We start from the raw sequence: 19747 nt of genomic DNA on the forward strand, positions 1-19747 counted from the left end.
TAATGTAAATAGATGCAGGAAAACGAGGGATATATTTAAGACACTGCAAAATATATTAAAATTATCTGTATTTGAATAAAGTAGTTCCGGCGCTGTAGTGGTTTAGGCAATTGTATCATAACAGAGGACTAGGGTTTGATGCTCTCAGCACTGGTACTAATATATGTCGTTCTGCAACCCAGTGGTCACTATTTGGCTGTCTAAATTATCAGTTATATACAAAAAAAACAACAACAAAGTTAACTCGTAAGCGGGCTTGAGGTGTGTGAAACAAAATACTTGTAGTTGTGTTATACCAGCTGCCGTTGCCCCGCGATGCGAGGATAAATATGTTTTTACTCAATAATTCATACTTATATTGTGTAGTCTGGGTGTTGAAGTGCTTTGCCTAAAAATACACAATATAATTGTTATTTGTCTGTTTGAATGTGATAATGAAGATCAGATTAATTAAAACAACCAAGAGAATGGAAACATGTTTTACAAGTAAAAACTACTTGGGTAAAAGTGTCGAAAAAAACAAGGCTGTGCAACCGTATGTATGTTGATTTGCAAAGGACTAAGTTAAAATTGTATAAGGGTGAAACCAATTCATATCTTAATAATCATATTTTACAATTTGACATTTCGCAAATTCACTCAATTTTTAAGATGGGTAACCACCTTTACTCTCACTAAGGAAACAATTTTGATCCTAAACTTTCAAAGTAGCCTACTTTGTAAAGCAGCAGTATCAAGCAATACTCTGTAATAACTAAACTAATAGCGACCTACTTTCTATGCCTCACACTTATGAAGAACCATACAAATATATTCGGCAACAACTTTATTTATTGTTGGATGCTTATTGTCACATTACGTTTACATGTGGCTCATGATCCAGCTGTAGGCAGCTGAGTTCTTGGACCATGCGGATGGTACGGCAATATTACAGTTAGATGAACCCCATGAGGTGTTTCCTACCAACTTCCAGGTACCGTTGTCATTGACAGCGAGTGGGCCGCCGGAGTCACCCTGTAAATTAAACACATTAGGTTTCATCGCCACACTATAAGCATTCAAAAGCTCACTTGGCAACCACTGTTCACGCCAACTCCTCCAGCGCATTGCATTCTATCGGTTACTTGGTTTCCCCAGCTTGCTTTGCATTGGAGTTGGGAGATCAAGTCAGTGTAAGCGAACTGTGGAAAGAAACATAATATTAGTGGTATAAATATATTGGTTTATTAGGGTTTTAAACCTGAAGGTTATCTGGGATTTGTCCAAAGATTCCTCCGGATGTCTTGCCCCATCCAGTGATAAGAGCCTGGGTTCCAGCGGCGTATTCTTGTGATGCAACTTCGATGGCAGCAACCTGGTAAATTAATAAATATAAATACCTAAGTACATTGGGAAAATTTATAGAAATGCATTGCAGTCAGCAACGACTTACTGCAGAGTTAAGGTTCAAAGCAGAGATAGTGATCATGGAATAATCGTAGTCGATGGTTTGGGAGCTGTAGCTTGGGTGAGAAATCCAAGCTTGAACTTGTCTAGATTGGCCAGGCTTTTTCCAGTTGACGGTTCCAGCTACAACAGTTGTGCTGGACGCTATGCTGCAATAATAAAAGTGTAATTAATGGTTGTTGGGTATAATAGTTTTATAAGTTGTGTGTGAGCAAAATTTGCTATGATAATGCAACTTACGTTTGGACGCAGTGAGCTGCGCACATGATGCGAGTTGCACTGATGACGGATCCTCCACAGAAGTGGCTGCCACTCTTTTGGAGGGAAACTTGCCATGGTGCAAAACTAGTGCTGGTAACATCAGCACCGTTCACAATACGGTCTGCAGATTGAGCAGCGTGTGCGAGAAGCACTGCAAGAAAACACAAGATAAATAAACCTCACTGTCACATACCATTATAACTTACCGAGGGCACAGAGGGAGATAAAGACCTTCATCTTTGGAGAGTTCTGGATGTTCTTTGTAGTTGGAACAAGTAGATGCCATTGCTACTTGGCTTTGGGTATTTATACAGAATTTCCGACTACAGATGTTATCTTTCTCACAGTCGCATCCTTATTTGCCAGTCACATGGCAAACACTTTTTTACGATGCTACCATATGTTCACTTTTCCACGCAGTGACTATATTTAATTACTGACATTTTTTTAATTGCATAGATCTAATTGTAAACCTAAAGCAAACATACAAATATCTTTAAATTTACGTTTTAACAGCTTTAACTTTCCCAGGGTTGTTGTTTAAACATAAATACAATGACTTGACTTAATTAAAATAGATAGTTGTACTTTAGTGTTTACTTTATCCAGACACATAAAGACGTAGATAGCTTGCAAGCTAAGCGTCACATATGAGATAAATAAAATACATGTCTTGTCAGATACAAATTTAAAACAATTTTTCAAATTTAAAACAAATGTTTCTACACCGATACTTCTTAACTTTTATGGGTTTTCAACTTAAAGCGGTTCTCTACTACATTGATTCACACAGTATTTGGTCAGTATAGCCTAATCGTTTAACTTTAACCATTTATTGCATGCTTACAAAAAATTGTTTTAAATGTAGTGCATAATTCAGACCAACTTCTAATAAAATGTTGGGTAAGCAAACGCGCTGTGGTGAACCAACGACATAGCACTACCACCACCAACTATCTAAACTACCAACCACGCCATGGCTATCAATACAAATTACTATAACTTACACTAAAGAAAATAGTCTACCGATTTAAATAGTATAGGTAGCTTAGTTCTCAAGAACAGTATTGCCGTACTTTTCTGATGAGTTGCTAACTTCCAGTACCTCGTAAAATCTACCAGCATGGGTGTTTCCATATTTTCAGCCGGTTTCTTTAAAACCTGAAATTATATCTGTTTTAGTCGATAATTAATACATTTACTGATTCATGTTGTTAATAATGTGTTGTGTAATGTGCATGCAGTAGTCATGTTTGTCATGCATTATATTCGTATACGTGCTACAACATGTTAACGTATTTCAAAAATATTTCATTAACACAGTTTCCGCGCGTTTTTCGCTTTTTACGGGCTTCCCCTAATGAAAGAACCGATGCTTGTCGGGTACGATTATTCTCGTCTCTGAGACTAGTCGGTCGTTGTCGCAATAGTTATAGAAGGACATACCACCCCGATTGTACAACAAGTAGTAACCGTAGATGAACAGGGTTTCGGTTGTTTTAAAGGTCTGTTATGTAAATTATTGCTGCCGCGAGGTATACCAACGTTTATATACATGCATTCAAAACATTCAAAGTGTTAATGTGACGTGGCACAGTGATTGTAGCGCGCTTGCCACTTGCCCATAACTTATGGGTTGAAGTAACTTGGAGGTTTGAAATTACGACCACTGTGGGCGAGTGCGTTCTTGAGCAAAACACGACAACTGCGCCTACTTAGTCGTCATTAATGGATTAAAAATTATTAGCCATTCCAAAAATAAGTCATTCACAAAGATGCTTATGTGGTAACTCGTATATCGACTGTCGTAGTCCCGCGAAGTTATACAACCTTCATCTACGTATGTAAGCTGCGTAAAGTCGTGGGAAACAGGACATACGGTGACCGACTCAAGATATTATTAACCGCAACTATGGGAAGGCATACACCTGTTTGGAATTATGAATAAATACCCGACAACAAGCAACATTATCATCTACTTGTTCCAACTACAAAGAACATCCAGAACTCTCCAAAGATGAAGGTCTTTATATCTCTCTGTGCCCTCGGTAAGTTATAATGTTATGTGACAGCGAGGTTTATTTATCTTGTGTTTTCTTGCAGTGCTTCTCGCACACGCTGCTCAATCTGCAGACCGTATTGTTAGCGGTGAAGACGTTACCAGCACTACTTTTGCACCATGGCAAGTTTCCCTCCAGAAGAGCGGCAGCCACTTCTGTGGAGGATCCGTCATCAGTGCAACTCGCATCATGTGCGCAGCTCACTGCGTCCAAACGTAAGTTAGGGGGGTTTATGGCGCCGTGGCATAGTGGTTAGCGCGCTTGCCTGTAACCCAGAGGTATAATGGGTTTAAGGCTCGAAGCTGCTGCCGTTGTTGGCGTATTTGTCCGAGGGCAAGACACTTAACGGCAATTGCTCCAACCCAATGGTCACTAATGAGTTGTACAAATTTTCAGCCATAGCCTATATAAAAAAATCCTAAAAAAATAATCACTCACAAAGTAACATACATGGTAAGTCGTAAGCTGGCACGAGGTGTTAAACCCGTGTGATAACGACTGTCGTTTTCCGGCCACGCGAGAATAAATACATTCATTCATTCAAAAATATATTACAACCAAGATTCATTAATTATACTTATATCGCCATTGCAGCCCAGCATCCAGCACAACTGTCGTAGTTGGAACCACTGACTACAGATACCCTGGCCAATCCAGAACTGCTCTCAGTTGGCTCCGTCACCCAAGCTACAACTCCCGAACCATTGATTACGATTATTCCATGATCACAGTCTCTGCTTTGACTCTTAACTCTGACGTGAGTTGTTATGTAATTATTGTGCTCTCTTAACAATTTCCAATCGTTGGCCATTTTGCAGGCTAGAGTAAGTATGATGAATGAATGAAAATGATATTAAATTTTTATCATATTATATATTGTAATTGAAGTTAAAGTTTAGGTTAGTTATCCTTGCGTCGAGGGCAGCGACAGTCGTTAAAACACGGGTATTGCTTTACTGCAATTCGTCCCTGTATACGAGTTACTACATTCGCAAATATTTAGTTAAATCAATCAAAAGTATTTTTAAAGTCGAATTGAATTCACTGTTCTTTCAGGTTGCTGCCATCGAAGTTGCATCACAAGAATACGCCGCTGGAACCCAGGCTCTTATCACTGGATGGGGCAAGACATCTGGAGGAATTTTGGGACAAATCCCAAACACACTTCAGGTATTGTTAAAAGTAGAGATGGAACATGTTTTCATCCTCTTTTTACTTCACATTTAGTAGTAAATAAAGAATATTTACAAAAGTATATAACCGTAGCTCAGCGACTCTAAATGAGCATTGTTATTTTTCTTACCCACAGTACTACAGGCTCAAGTGACACACAAGGGCTAAAACATCTGTCAGTTTAAGAAAATCTATAGAAAATAGCAATTTTGCTACTTTTATTATTTTTCAGTTCGCCTACACTCCATTGGTTTCCGTAGCAGACTGCAGAGCTCAATGGGGATACACTCAGATTACTGACAGAATGCAGTGCGCTGGAGGACAAGGCAACAGCGGATGTAATGTGAGTAACTTCACCAATAATCTGCTACAATTTATAAATGTTAGATGGTGTAGAATGCCTTTTGGTATACACAGCTTTTGGTATACAGGGCTTTTTTGGTAAACAAGGCCTACGAAGTTTATCACGAAGGCAATAAACGGCTTCGAGAGATCAAAATTCTATGTTGTGACTCACTTAGATTAACAGGAAACTGTTTAATTTACAGGGTGACTCCGGCGGTCCACTTGCTGTCAATGACAACGGTACCTGGAAGTTGGTAGGAAACACCTCATGGGGTTCATCAGGTTGCACAACCAGCATCCCATCCGCTTGGTCCAAGAACTCAGCGGTCTACAGCTGGATCCAATCGAACATGTAAATGTTGATATCGGAACCTATCCGCCGCATTCATAAATAAAAAAAAACAATAAAATATTGCATGGTTATTTTAAAGACCGTATACTTCCGAAATATAATGTGTTGGCATTCAACAGCTTTTACGACTAAAAGCTAAACAGTATAGAGTATAGGTCAACTCTACGAACAGTGGCATTTAAACCTTCCCAAATATATGTAACTTGTTTATTCTCGCGTGGCGGGGCAATTGTAATTGTTATAATCCCGGTGTCCTGTTTCTACATCTCGTGCTCGGTTACGAGTTATCCCGTAGGCCCTATATAGCTTTGTGGGTGGTTGTCTTTTTAAATCAGGATAGCAGTTAAATGTGGTCATTGCTGCTAGATATATAACGTATATAAGTTCGGGGCTAGATTGAAAAGGCCGGAGTTCCCGAAACAATTAGTTTGTTAAGATAACAAAGCAACTGAATTCATTGCAATCTAGGTTTAAAATGTTATTTTAATCAAGCTTCTGAAACGCCGTTCTGTTGCGCTCGTGCTGAATTAGTCCCATAATTGACAATAATGTTGCATCCTGTCTATCTGACCAAATATATTATATTTGCAAATGATAGTTTGCCGAGCTACTATAACTTATCTTATGACCAAGTTCAAACCTATCATTTTCGTTCCAGCACAGTAGGGGAAAGGTAAGCGCTGCTTTAACATGCGTAAGGGCGGCAAATTTTCGTCATTTGACACGGGTAGGCGATAAGGATTTGATCTGCGCACCCACAAAAAAGTATATTTGGTTTAAGGCAATGTCCGTTAGGAAGACGCACACATGCATACAATGGTAGTGGTGTTAACCATCGAACTCGATATTAAAGTTGTAGAATCTGATAACCTTTAGTTACGATGTACAAATAAACTGAGTTTGTGTGTACGCGCCCTCTAATCAGTGTAACGAATATTCAACTCAGCAAAACCCCTGTCTTTATTCGAATTTACCCTCCTATAAGAAATTTTTCAAGAGAGGCAATTGTAAGGTTATGCATTTATTTCTACATGGTCACCATGCGTTTACATGTTCGATTGGATCCAGCTGTAGACGGCTGAGTTCTTGGACCAGGCAGATGGGTAAGATGTACCGCAGCTTGATGAGCCCCATGAGGTGTTTCCTACCAACTTCCAGGTACCGTTGTCATTGACAGCGATTGGGCCGCCAGAGTCACCCTGGTAAATGAAATACGTTATATTTGCTCCACACACTTAAAACCAAAGCACTTACGTTGCAAGCACTGTTAAGGTTTGCTCCTCCAGCGCATTGCATTCTATCGGTTACTTGGTTTCCCCAGGTGGCTTTGCATTGAAGTTGGGAGATCAAGTCAGTGTAAGCGAACTGTGGAAAGAAACGTAATATTAGTGGTATAAACATATTGGTTTGTTGGGGTTTCAAAACCTGAAGTGTGTGTGGGATTTGTCCAAAGATTCCTCCGGATGTCTTGCCCCATCCAGAGATAAGAGCCTGGGTTCCAGCGGCGTATTCTTGCGATGCAACTTCGATGGCAGCAACCTATACGAAATAAATGTTCATTTACCTTTTATTGGGAACATAACCACGAGAAATATAACTCACGTCAGAGTTAAGGGTCAAAGCAGAGACTGTGATCATGGAATAATCGTAATCGATGGTTTGGGAGTTGTAGCTTGGGTGACGGAGCCAACTGAGAGCAGTTCTGGATTGGCCAGGGTATCTGTAGTCAGTGGTTCCAACTACGACAGTTGTGCTGGATGCTGGGCTGCAATGGCGATATAAGTGGAATTAATGAACTTTGGTTGCAATGCTTTTATAAACTTTTTAAACTTACGTTTGGACGCAGTGAGCTGCGCACATGATGCGAGTTGCGCTGATGACGGATCCTCCACAGAAGTGGCTGCCGCTCTTCTGGAGGGAAACTTGCCATGGGACAAAAGTAGTGCTGGTGACATCAGCACCGTCTACAATACGGTCTGCAGATTGGGCAGCGTGTGCGAGAAGCACTGCAAGAAAACACAAGATAGGCTAAATAAACCTCACTGTCACATAACGTTATAACTTACCGAGGGCACAGAGAGAGATAAAGACCTTCATCTTTGGAGAGTTCTGGATGTTCTTTGTAGTTGGAACAAGTAGATGATATTGCTGCTTGTTGTCTGGTATTTATACATAATTCCAAACAGGTGTATGCCTTCCCATAGTTGCGGTTAATAATATCTTGACCGGGTGAACCTGTGGTCTGTTTCTCACGGTACCTTGTACGCGTTCTTTAACTTATATACGCTGTGTAAAGTATTATAGATTCCGGTGTGAAAATAAAATAAAACAACATTGGCAATCTGCTAATGCGGGACAATAATCCCAATAGTATATTAACAAAGTTGTTTTTTAACGCCACAGAATTAAGTACGGAGTGTGAATTAACTAACTTTATCCTAAGCGTGGTGGAAAAACGACAGTCGTTATATAACACGGATGTTCATACACCTCGTGCCCGCTTACGAGTTACCATGTATGTTACTTTGTAAGTGATTATTTTTTTGCAGTTTTTCTGTTTTGTAAATGCTGATAATTTGGACAACCTATTAATGACCACTGGGTTGGAGCAATTGTCGTTAAGTGTCTTGCCTAAGGAAACATGTGTTAGCAATTGTATCAGGGACAAGCCTAGAGGCGCGCTAACCACTTTGCCACGGCGCCGTACGAGACGTGTATATTTTTATCTCCTGCACTCTGACACATTTAGCGTTGTATTTGTGATGCTTTTTTGTTTACTATTCTGAAGATTGTGCTTTTACACTAAATGCCAATATGTTTTTAAAGGTATTGTTTTTTGGAATTTGTTGTTCGCGTGTGGTTGATGAAACAGATTTTGTAGGCTCCAAGTATCATTAGAGCCTCCATTATGTTTATTTAGCATTCGTGCAGTCTGCTTGTAATCACAGTAGTCGGTGGGCTTTATGTTGCTTGCTGGGGTGGAAGCAGCAGTCATAGTTTGCATTGAGGTTAATCTTTTTTATAGCGAACTCGAAACGTTACGCATATACAAATTATTATATGACCTGACCACACTGTATCTGTGTCAAGTACGTTCTAGTAAAGATGCGACGTAGGTTCACCACTTGTTTAAATTTTGTGTAGTCAAATGAAAGAAACAAGGGACACGGGGTGAAGTGGAAAATTGTGTGTTAATTAACATAGGTAGACAAGTTCATGATATCACCAAAAACCGTCATATATATATATATTGATTTTTGAAATATAGGAGGCAATAAGTGCGTAAAATTCATTCCACTCTACTATGTAGTCGTGGTGGCTAGTATCAACCTAATGCAATACGCTTGTATTTAACCTGACTGCTGCATATCAGCGATCTACTGCATCAGGATCGGCGAAAGCAGCCGCACGAAGTAGTGCTCTGTGGGTAAACAAGTTCCACAGTTTGTTGGTTTACTTTACTCAATGGTTGTTTATAGAAAGCACGAAAATCAGTTCCATAGTTAATCCTTGTAACCTAATAGTTCTGCGACGAAGGTATATTACGTGCATTTGATGTAAACACATATAATTCCTAATGAACTTCTTTCATGACTCATAGGGTATAATCCTTTATCCAGTACGCAAACTATTTAATAGATTTTGCGACAGTATATCTCAGTATGAAAAACTGTTTCTACCTTGCACCTTCTACAGAACCATACAAATATATTCGTCAACAACTTTATTTATTGTTGGATGCTTATTGTCGCATTACGTTTACATGTGGCTCGTGATCCAGCTGTAGGCAGCTGAGTTCTTGGACCAGGCAGATGGGTAAGATGTACCGCAGCCTGATGAGCCCCATGAGGTGTTTCCTACCAACTTCCAGGTACCGTTGTCATTGACAGCAAGTGGACCACCAGAGTCACCCTGGTAAATTTAACGCGTTATATTTGTTCCACACTTTGAAAATCAAAGAACCCACGTTGCAAGCACTGTTGGAATTGTTGTTAGCGCATTGCATTCTATTGGTTACTTGGCTTCCCCAGGTGGCTTTGCATTCAGTTTGGGAGATCAAGCTGGTGTAAGCGTACTATATGGAAAGAAATGTAATATTAGTGGTATAAACATATTAGTTTGTTGGGGTTTCAAAACCTGAAGTGTGTGTGGGATTTGTCCAAAGATTCCTCCGGATGTCTTGCCCCATCCAGTGATAAGAGCCTGGGTTCCAGCGGCGTATTCTTGTGATGCAACTACGATGGCAGCAACCTGGTAAATTGATAAATATAAATACCTAAGTACATTGGAAAAATTTATGGAAATGCGTTGCAGTCAGCAACGACGCACTTCAGAGTTAAGGTTCAAAGCAGAGATTGTGATCATGGAATAATCGTAGTCGATGGTTTGGGAATTGTAGCTGGGGTGAGCAACCCAAGCGACAACTTGTCTGGATTGGCCAGGGAATCTGTAGTCAGTGGTTCCAACTACGACAGTTGTGCTGGAGGCTGGGCTGCAATGGCGATATAAGTAGAATTAATGAACTTTGGTTGCAATGCATTTATAAACTTCTTTTAACTTACGATTGGACGCAGTGAGCTGCGCACATGATGCGAGTTGCACTGATGACGGATCCTCCACAGAAGTGGCTGCCACTCACTTGAAGTGAAGCCTGCCATGGGGCAAAAGTAGTGCTGGTAACATCGGAACCGCCGACGATACGGTCGGCAGATTGGGCAGCGTGTGCGAGAAGCACTGCAAGAAAACACAAGGTAAATAAACCTCGCTGTCACATAACATTCTAACTTACCGAGGGCACAGAGAGAGATAAAGACCTTCATCTTTGGAGAGTTCTGAATGTTCTTTGTAGTTGGAACAAGTAGATGATATTGCTACTTGGCTTTGGGTATTTATATTGAGTTCCAAACAAGTGTATACGTTCCCTTAGCTGTGCGCATTCTCACGGTTAATTACAACATATGTTTCATTACCACATTTTTCTCATATGTAACTACTTCGACCTTGAATAACATTATAGGGAAAGAAATAAAACGTAACTGCAAAATAGTAAATTTAAAATATAGAATAATTAAGACACTTATTTTTAATGGTAAAATAAGGTTAATCGCAACGGTGAAAATTGAAATTGTAAGGAATCGTAGTATCTGTCAGCGTATTAATAAAACACAGATTGGTACGCAGCCATAGCGCTTCGGTGATAACGTACCTTTACAAAACACATATCCAAGCACTATATATACCGATCAAGTAGCATAACCCCGAAGCGTAAGAGCATGAATAATCTGATTGCATGGTAAAAATAGAAAGTAGTTATGTAGTATGTTGCAGTTTAATTTGCGCAGCACTTCTGCAGGGCCATGAGCCATAAGCTGCCATCTGTCATATTTCCCAATTATAAATATAAAATATCAGCTCTTGCCTATAACATAAAACAATGACGGTGGTGCACTACATTTGTTTGTGCGGTCTATTATAAGATGGATAACACTTAAGCCAAAACGCAGCTGTTGCTTTATTGATGCTGACGGAAATAGCTCGATATTTGAGCGTGTCAAAGTAACATGTGTTTCAGGCTATTGCGAAAACAAGTTTTGCAGCAACAAGCAACAAATGCTGCAAAACTGACGAACATGTTCACATAAGTCTTGCAACAACGGATGTTTGAAACAAATCAGGTTTTATCTTTCCGTAAATGATGTCGCTTAACAATACATTAAATTTATTTACCCTCGCATAGAGGGGCAACGATAGTCATTATAACTCGGGTGTTTAAGTTTATTTACCTTCACATGTAGGGGCAACAATAGTCATTATAACTCGGGTGTTTAAGTTTATTTACCTTCGCATGGCGAAGCAACGACAGTCATTATAACTCGGGTGTTCTGTTTCATACACCTCGTGCCCGCTTACGAAAGCGTTTTATATTACTTCGCATATACCAAATGTGATACTGTTTGTAAAAAAAATTGAGAACTTGCGCTAAACATAAGTTTTAAATATGTTTTGCAGGACTAAATTACACAAAACATGCACTTTATTAAGTTGAATGTAACTTACTTAATCCTCGCGTGGCCGGAAATCGACAGTCGTTATAACACGGGTTTAACATCTCGTGCCAGCTTACAATTTACTATGTATGTTACTTTGTGGGTAATCATTGTTTTTAGATTTTTTTATTTTTTATGTATGACTGATAATTTGGACAGCCCATCAATGACCACTGGGTTGGATATTAAGAGCCTTGCCCAAGGACACATACCCCCACAATAGTAGCAGCGTCGAGCCTTGAACCCATTACCTCATGGTTACAGGCAGGCGCGCTAATTAGTTTGCCACGGCGCCAGACGTTAAACTGAAGTTGTACTTTCTTCTTGCTTATGGTACAAAGGTGTTTTTAACTATAATATGATCTTCGTCAACGTGGTATATTCGATAAACAAATATGTTATTTGTATATGACCAATTCATATACAAATAAATTTGTATAGGACCAATTCCTATACAAATAAATTTGTATAGGACCAATTCCTATACAAATAAATTTGTATAGGACCAATTCCTATACAAATAAATAATTAACGACGGACGTATTTAAATAAATCTCTAAGACATTTTACGGGGTGTATGAATAAATATAACTTGCTTTATTCTCTTGTGAATGGAAAATAACAGCGGTTATAACAAGGGTGTTTTGTTTCCTACATCCCATGTCAGCTTACCAGTTATGCGGGCAATTTAACTTTGTAAGCGGGCACGAGTAACTTTGTGAGTTATTGTTGTTTTGGGATTTTTTATGTATTGCTGTATGGAGATACTCCTTTAATAATTAACTGAACGCATTACACTTTCTTTAATGTTAGTGAACTATATATACACAATAGAAAACTACGGGTGTGGTCGTGAGAAACTGGTCAGCCGTTTTCATAAATTAAATGGCCCGTACAACTATGGGAAGGCATACACCTGTTTGGAATTCGGTATAAATACCCGACAACAAGCAGCAATATCATCTACTTGTTCCAACTACAAAGAACATCCAGAACTCTCCAAAGATGAAGGTCTTTATCTCTCTCTGTGCCCTCGGTAAGTTATAATGTTATGTGACAGCGAGGTTTATTTACCTTGTGTTTTCTTGCAGTGCTTCTCGCACACGCTGCCCAATCTGCAGACCGTATTGTGAACGGTCAAGATGCTACCGATATGTCTCTTACCCCATGGCAAGCATCCCTCCAGAAGAGTGGCAGCCACTTCTGTGGAGGATCCGTCATCAGTTCCACCAAAGTCATGTGTGCAGCTCACTGCGTCCAATCGTAAGTTAAAACTAATTCCACAAGTTTTAACAAAACGCTTCATAACCGGCTTACATTGTGTAATCTTACAGTGTTCTGCTTACCGTTCAAGTTGGAGTTGGAAACATAAAGTATGCCGAAACCACCAAATACGGTGTTTCTAGCTGGATTGCTCACCCACAATATAACCTTGCCAGCCAATACGACCACGATTACTCCATCATTACCGTTTCTTCACCAATTCAATTGATTGCTAATGAGGTAATCTCCTAAGAATACAGTCCGCCGCTAATACGAACAGGTCTCATTTCGCTTCTCTCGTATTCTCTTACGTAACACCGGTGTTCCAATTGGTTGTGCGCTTCTTGTTTAAAAACTCCAGCCTAAAATAACCAATCACGTTAGCTTGTGTTTAAAACCATCTTGTATTCGTAAAAGTCATAACAGCGACATTTATAAACAACTGCAATATCATTTTTATCGAGTGAAGGATCAAACACCAACTTGCACGGTTCCTGTCACAATGAACTGATAAACCAGAGTAGCGGGTGCGGGACCTTTATGTGATAGTTGTACATTTAGGCATATTCAAGGTTATCAGCTTTCATTACACCAAGAAACTTACATCAGCCGTATTTTTAGGTCGAACCAATTGAACTTGCAACTGTTGAATACCCAGCAGGTACCGAAGCCTTGATCTCTGGATGGGGCAAGACATCAGGTGGAATAACGGGACAGATCCCAAGCACACTTCAGGTAAAACAACGAGTTCTATAAAATTATGTGTTTTTTTATTTCGTATTTTTACTGTCAAGCGATGGCAACTATGGCAATATCAACACTTTTAACTTAGTAAAAGCCAAATGTTTGGAGATTTTTAAATAAGTTTATGTTAATATAATTAGCTATTCCAAATTACCTATGTCCAACATTAATAACAATCTTGTTTCAGTTTGTCTACACTGAGTTGGTATCCCAGGCAGACTGCTCTGCTGTTTGGGGAGCATCCCTTACCATCACCGACACCATGCAATGCGCTGGTTTGGTTGGAAACAGCGCTTGCCAAGTAAATATTCTGCTGTTACTAGTAATATTAACTCAAAATTGTGTCCGGCGATGTAGCACAGTTGTTTAGAGCGCCTGTCTGAAACCCAGAGGTTATGGGTTTAAGACTCAAGTTATTGCTACTAGAGTCCGTATATAAACATGTTTATTTCCCGGTCACGCGAGGATAAACGCAGATACACTGATTCATTGCATTCGAAACTGGAGGCCATAAACAACTAGTTTATTTCTATGGAATTGTTTATATTAAAACATTTAACTTTTTGTATTATACCTCACTGTTGTTTCGATGTTTGTCTGGTTTAGATGGATTACCCCTTTGTATTTTTTTACCCGAAGCGTGTTTGTCGCTTCTTCTAACCCCCTTTACTTTTTCTCATTTAGTTCGTTATCGTATTCGAAGACATAAATAGAAATACTTAGATAAACAAGAAATTGTTATATTACAGGGTGACTCTGGCGGCCCACTCGCTGTCAATGACAACGGTACCTGGAAGTTGGTAGGAAACACCTCATGGGGACAATCTCGTTGCTCTGTCAGCTACCCATCTGCCTGGTCCAAGAACTCAGCTGTCAACAGCTGGATCGTTTCCAACATGTAATTGAATACATGTAGTATGAACCAAATAAAAGTTGATAAACAGTAAACTTTAGTAATGCACTTAGTACATTCGTACGCAATCAGAACAATATATAGCTTTACGCTTAAATTTCAAACTAACCACCAATCGATATGTTAACGTTGATAACGAGAATATGAAATGCTGTGCCCAAAGTTAGTATAGACCAAGTTAAGAAACGGCGCTCGTGTCCGCCATTACGGAGCCCACAGAGCGTGAATCGCCTATACAAATGCATGGTCGGCATGTGTTCATTTAGTTCTTGTAGCAGTTGTTTTAACATTTAAAATATAATTTCTAATGTAATCTTGTTGTATAACATTAAATCTAGGAATTAATGTGGAGTAAATTAATATTTTGACTGGTTTTCGGCGTACAGTGTGGTTTAACAGGGTTCTTTACGTTGGCGATTAAGACTAGCAGCAATCAGCTTAGTTTACATAGTAGTATATGACCATACCTACGAATCTACAGAGCCATTCTTTACTACATTTATAATCCAACATGAGTGGACATGCAGCTCCAAACTGCTTAAGTACTAGCAGATAAGGTGTTCGCGTTTTCCGATTTCATAAAGACACGGAACGCAGAAAAGGTAGCTTACTAATTCAAGCAGAGGACCATAAATAGTAACTCAGCATTGTTTTCTTCAATGTCACTTCGATATTAGGCAAATTTTACAAAGATACCTTAAGTTTCGTTGCCGGGTATACGTGTTAAAATTGTGAGCCAAAAAGTAAAATCACGGCAATTCACATGCAAAACTGCAGCTAAATACACCAGTTTATGGTAATGTTATGCGTTTTGGTTTTTATTTTTATATTTTAAACATGTTTTTTTATGTTTTTGGTTAGTAAACTTGAAATTCTCTGTTTTTTACTCTTTAATCATAATGACGTCATAATCGCCGCCATTACGGAGCCCACGCCATAGCATTCTATTATTGCTGAGTGCTGTTTTTCGTTTAAATATTGCGATTTTTTAAGAACCAAGCACTTCTGTGCGTAAAAATGGCTTTCTACTAATGTTATATCTTATCACAATAATAAACCTCACAAAAATAATCAACTTTTATTGTACACTCAATCGTCACGCTGATAATTATCATTAATAATAAAATAAATATCAAAATTCCCTCATCGTTACACTTGACTCTGCAATTACTGTTCTATTTTATAAAGCAAAGACAAAGAATTGCAAAATGCAACATGTTGAAGTCTTGTCCATTGGTTAAAAAATAAAACATCAAATTTGTAATTGGTTTAAAACTTCGCCAGTTCCGTAGTTTGCAGCACTGTCACTTAACATAGACTATAGAGTTTATCTACTACTTCGGATTTTATCGTGCGTCACAATGCTACAACTGTTGTGCCCAAGGTCCGCAAAATTTGTTTCGATATTTTACCGATCCGCAAGCTTAAAAGGTTGAGAAACACTGTAGATGCTGTACCTCGTCCATTTACGGATTAATTGGAACCAGATTAACACTTATTAACTCCTTTACTAGTAACTTAGACGATGACGTAACGATACGAAAACGATATTGGGATTCAGGGCTAGATTCGAGAGAGATTGTGTTACAACCGTATTTGTGTCATTACATTTTTTTCACCAGAATTGTGAACAGAAGTTACCAAACTGTCGTGAAAAGTGCAAGTAGCAACTGTCGTGAAACAGTGTAGTAGCTACGAACAATTTCAAGATGAGGTACAATGAAAACTATATGCACGCGTATTGCCTGCCTATGAAGACATTTTTCGGTGGGACCAGCCTATGTATGTAGCGCTTGAGTGTGCTGTTGTGTAAAGTTGCCAGCTGGCGCGACGCGGACGGTACTTAATCGTTGCCCTTCCCACATGTAACAATGACAATCGCACACAAACGCATTGATCAGGAAATCGCATTGTTGGGACAATGGTGAGAGACTTTGCTCTGTGACAATACGGAGCCTTGCTGTATAATGTTATAACGTTCTTCTCGTGTGTAATGCTTCTTCCCGCATTTTGCATTCTCGACAATATATAAGCCCTGTCGTGTAGCCTACTCCTAATGTACAAGCACGGAGTCGGAGCCAGCAGGGCAGAAGCCGGGACCAGTAATGCTTGCTGTTCTTACTGTTATCTGTACCGCCACGTCATCGTTTCGTCGATGTAAACTGAATTGTAAACCTGAGCTTGTAGTTACTGTTCTGCTAAAGTCGGATTTCTGTTTAGCGAGGTACCCGTCAGTTAAAAAAAAAATCAAACAAAAATCAGCTGTTAACGCCTGGATCGTTTCCAACATGTAATTAAATGCATGTAGTATGCATCATGCACATAAAAGATAAAAAATAGTAAACTTAGAGTATCAGTATATAATATCGTAACTTTACGCTTAAAATACACAGAGCAACAGTCACGTTAATAGGTTTTATCGTGTTTGTGATGCCCTAGCTCTCTTGTTTTATATTTCCACCAAAGGTCACGTGCTTTCCATTGTTATGTCAGCTGACCAGGGAACTGTAATTGTTTCGTCAAAGATGCAACCTTTGTTAAATGTTTGCCTAGCAGTTGTGTAACACTATAACTTCTTTAAAAACAAACGTTAGCGTTTCTTTGTCACTGAAACTTGTCATTAGTTTGTTTTCTCATATACAGAAATTAATAAAAAGATAGAACCTAACGCATTATAGAACAAGTAAAAGTTATTATTAATTTATTATTAATATAGTTTTGTAAATACATAGGTTTAATAGCAACAGTGATTGTTTTAAAAAGGTAAATTATAATTGTAGTGAAACTATTTATAACTTAATATGTTCAGTAATTCAAGTAATATAATTGTTTACATCTCAGATATAGGGTATTTAGTACACCTGATACATTAAAATGTGTATTCCCTGCTTAGTTGGGCAGGTTGCCTGTTGCTGTGGTTCAGCAGCATGTTCACTATGCTGTGCATGTTGTCCAAGCATCAAAACTTCAACTGGTACTCGCCTTATGTACATGTTCTACTTGGTGATATGCACAGCAGTCAGTTGTGTAATGATGTCCTCCAGTGTGCAGGAGAGTTTGAAAAGCATTTGGTTTTACAATCAGATATGCGCATCTGCAGGAGTCAACTGTGAAGCTATCATTGGAGTGGAAGCTGTCTACAAACTTATGTTTGGGGCCGCTTGCTTTTTCTTTCTTTTAATGATCATAACTTTTGGTGTAAAAAACTCATCAGATTGCCGAGCCAGCATCCAGAATGGATTTTGGTTTTTCAAGTTTTTGATTCTTGCTGGCTCCTGCATTGGCATGTTTTTTGTTCCGAACACAACAACATTCATTCAAGCAATCCTTTACATTGGCATGGTCGGAGGGATTTTCTTCATAGTACTTCAGCTCATACTTCTAGTTGACTTTGCTCACACCTGGAATGCAAGCTGGCTATCTGGAGCTGAGGACAACAAAGGCTGGATGGTTGCATTAGCACTCTGCACATTTTTGATGTATGCTGCTTGCATAACTGGATTTGTGCTTATGATCGTATACTACACTGACAGTATTGGATGCACTATAAACAAAGCCTTTATTGGGGTGAATTGGGCTCTAGTTTTTATTGTTTCTTTCCTGGCTATATCTCCAAAAGTTCAAAAGCACCAGCCAAGATCTGGTCTTTTACAATCAGCAGTAGTTGCCGTGTACGTCAGTTACTTGACATACTCAGCAATTGCAAGCAATCCTGGGGAAAACAGGCTTGTTTTGACAAACGGTGTCCAAACAATGAACTTAACAACTTGTTTCCAAGGCACTCAAGATTCTACATCCAACACAATCTCCATAGTAACTGGGTTGGTGTTTGTGTTCATCGTGGTGATTTACGTTTCTCTACGGACGACTTCTTCCTCTGAACAAGAGAGATTGACATTAAGAGGGAACGCGGTTGATGAACCTTCATGTTGTTGCTGCTGTGGTGGAGGGGATATGGATGATGTGGAATCAGGTAAGGAGGGAGGAGGACAGAAAGTCATTGATGACGAAGAGGATGCGGTCTCATACTCTTACTCCTTCTTTCATTTTATATTTTTCCTGACGACGCTTTATGTTATGATGACGCTGACCAACTGGTTCACACCTACCGATGTACAGCAGACATTGGAGAGCAGTTTGGTTAATGGGAATAATGCAGCAATGTGGGTGAAAATAAGCACATCCTGGGCAGCTATTATAATCTATGTGTGGACCTTAATAGCTCCTGCTTGCTTTCCTGACCGAGACTTCCCAAGTTAGAGCTGACAAGCTATATCAATGACTTTGTATCATTATAATGCATGAACAACACCATCTTTCAAGGTATGTTTCATAAATCAAACTTACAAATATTTTATTTGAGACATTAAGCTTTATTTGGTCGCCAATTTAAGTTGCATGTCATATGTGTGTAATAAAACATGTTGTATGATTACAAATGCAGGTTAGGCAGTGATAGTTAACCAACACAAATTTGAAATAAACTTTGTCTCATTGGTTATTTCAATGCTTATCTGAAATGTAGAAAATTCCAATGTTGACCTGCTAACCCTGCCATTCAAGGTTTGAAGTCTGTTGTAAAATTCATTATAAATATATTCAGTTTATTGTACTTGTGGTGCATATTAATCTGTATTTTATATTGAAAGTGACTTCACTTAAAGCAAAGGCATTCCAACCGAAAGTTATATTGCCCCTTTTCCATTTTTAACCCTTAATCTTCTTAACTGAAGCTTAAATAATAATCCCTTATTTTGATATTTCTAATAACGATTGGTATTTCATTTTAAAACCATGCCTTTTAAAGTTAAAAACTAATCAATTTATTTACTTTGATAATTAAAACATAGTTTACATTTAAAATACTCGTTTTATGGCGCACCAATAATGCATGTATTTACTTTTATGTGGCCCAACGTATTGTACAGTGACTTGCAATTATAAAGTTATTTTGTAAAAATAATAAATGGTATAACCCTTTGTGCTAATTTTGTTTTCATAATTAAAGCCTTTACAGCCATTACACAGAATATACGAACTATGAAGCAAACACACATTTAGCATATTAGCAAACAAGGGATACAGTACTTTAATATATTATATTAAAATACCACACCGGTCTAAATTAAAAATGCCCAACGTA

At 38.7% G+C, this 19747-nt stretch overlaps 4 protein-coding genes across 4 annotated transcripts; 3 read left to right on the plus strand and 1 right to left on the minus strand.

The window, feature by feature from the left end:
• Positions 1-68: 68 nt before the first annotated feature.
• LOC100178230 (serine incorporator 5-like) lies at positions 69-19592 on the plus strand. Its single transcript, XM_002126321.5, has 2 exons — positions 69-80; positions 17446-19592. The coding sequence occupies exon 2, from the start codon at positions 17479-17481 to the stop codon at positions 18862-18864; it is 1386 nt and encodes a 461-aa protein (XP_002126357.1). The 5' UTR covers positions 69-80; positions 17446-17478; the 3' UTR covers positions 18865-19592.
• Positions 814-10646, minus strand: LOC100183755 (transmembrane protease serine 9-like). The gene is made up of 12 exons (XM_026839932.1): positions 10427-10646; positions 10200-10371; positions 9967-10129; positions 9775-9888; positions 9605-9712; positions 9399-9549; positions 7704-7796; positions 7472-7643; positions 7240-7402; positions 1241-1354; positions 1071-1181; positions 814-1014 (listed from the first exon to the last, which is right to left on the minus strand). Exons 1-12 carry the CDS (start codon positions 10455-10457, stop codon positions 862-864), a joined length of 1545 nt encoding a protein of 514 aa, XP_026695733.1. The 5' UTR covers positions 10458-10646; the 3' UTR covers positions 814-861.
• Positions 3646-5695, plus strand: LOC108950840 (chymotrypsinogen A-like). The gene is made up of 6 exons (XM_018816965.2): positions 3646-3755; positions 3811-3982; positions 4362-4524; positions 4824-4937; positions 5173-5283; positions 5489-5695. The coding sequence occupies exons 1-6, from the start codon at positions 3725-3727 to the stop codon at positions 5639-5641; spliced, it is 744 nt and encodes a 247-aa protein (XP_018672510.1). The 5' UTR covers positions 3646-3724; the 3' UTR covers positions 5642-5695.
• LOC100184547 (trypsin delta/gamma-like protein CG30031) lies at positions 12610-14639 on the plus strand. Its single transcript, XM_002126056.4, has 6 exons — positions 12610-12720; positions 12776-12947; positions 13019-13187; positions 13569-13682; positions 13879-13992; positions 14441-14639. The coding sequence occupies exons 1-6, from the start codon at positions 12690-12692 to the stop codon at positions 14591-14593; spliced, it is 753 nt and encodes a 250-aa protein (XP_002126092.1). The 5' UTR covers positions 12610-12689; the 3' UTR covers positions 14594-14639.
• Positions 19593-19747: the final 155 nt, after the last annotated feature.

This window comes from Ciona intestinalis, unplaced genomic scaffold, assembly GCF_000224145.3.
Source record: "Ciona intestinalis unplaced genomic scaffold, KH HT001073.1, whole genome shotgun sequence".
NCBI classification, from domain to species: domain Eukaryota; kingdom Metazoa; phylum Chordata; class Ascidiacea; order Phlebobranchia; family Cionidae; genus Ciona; species Ciona intestinalis.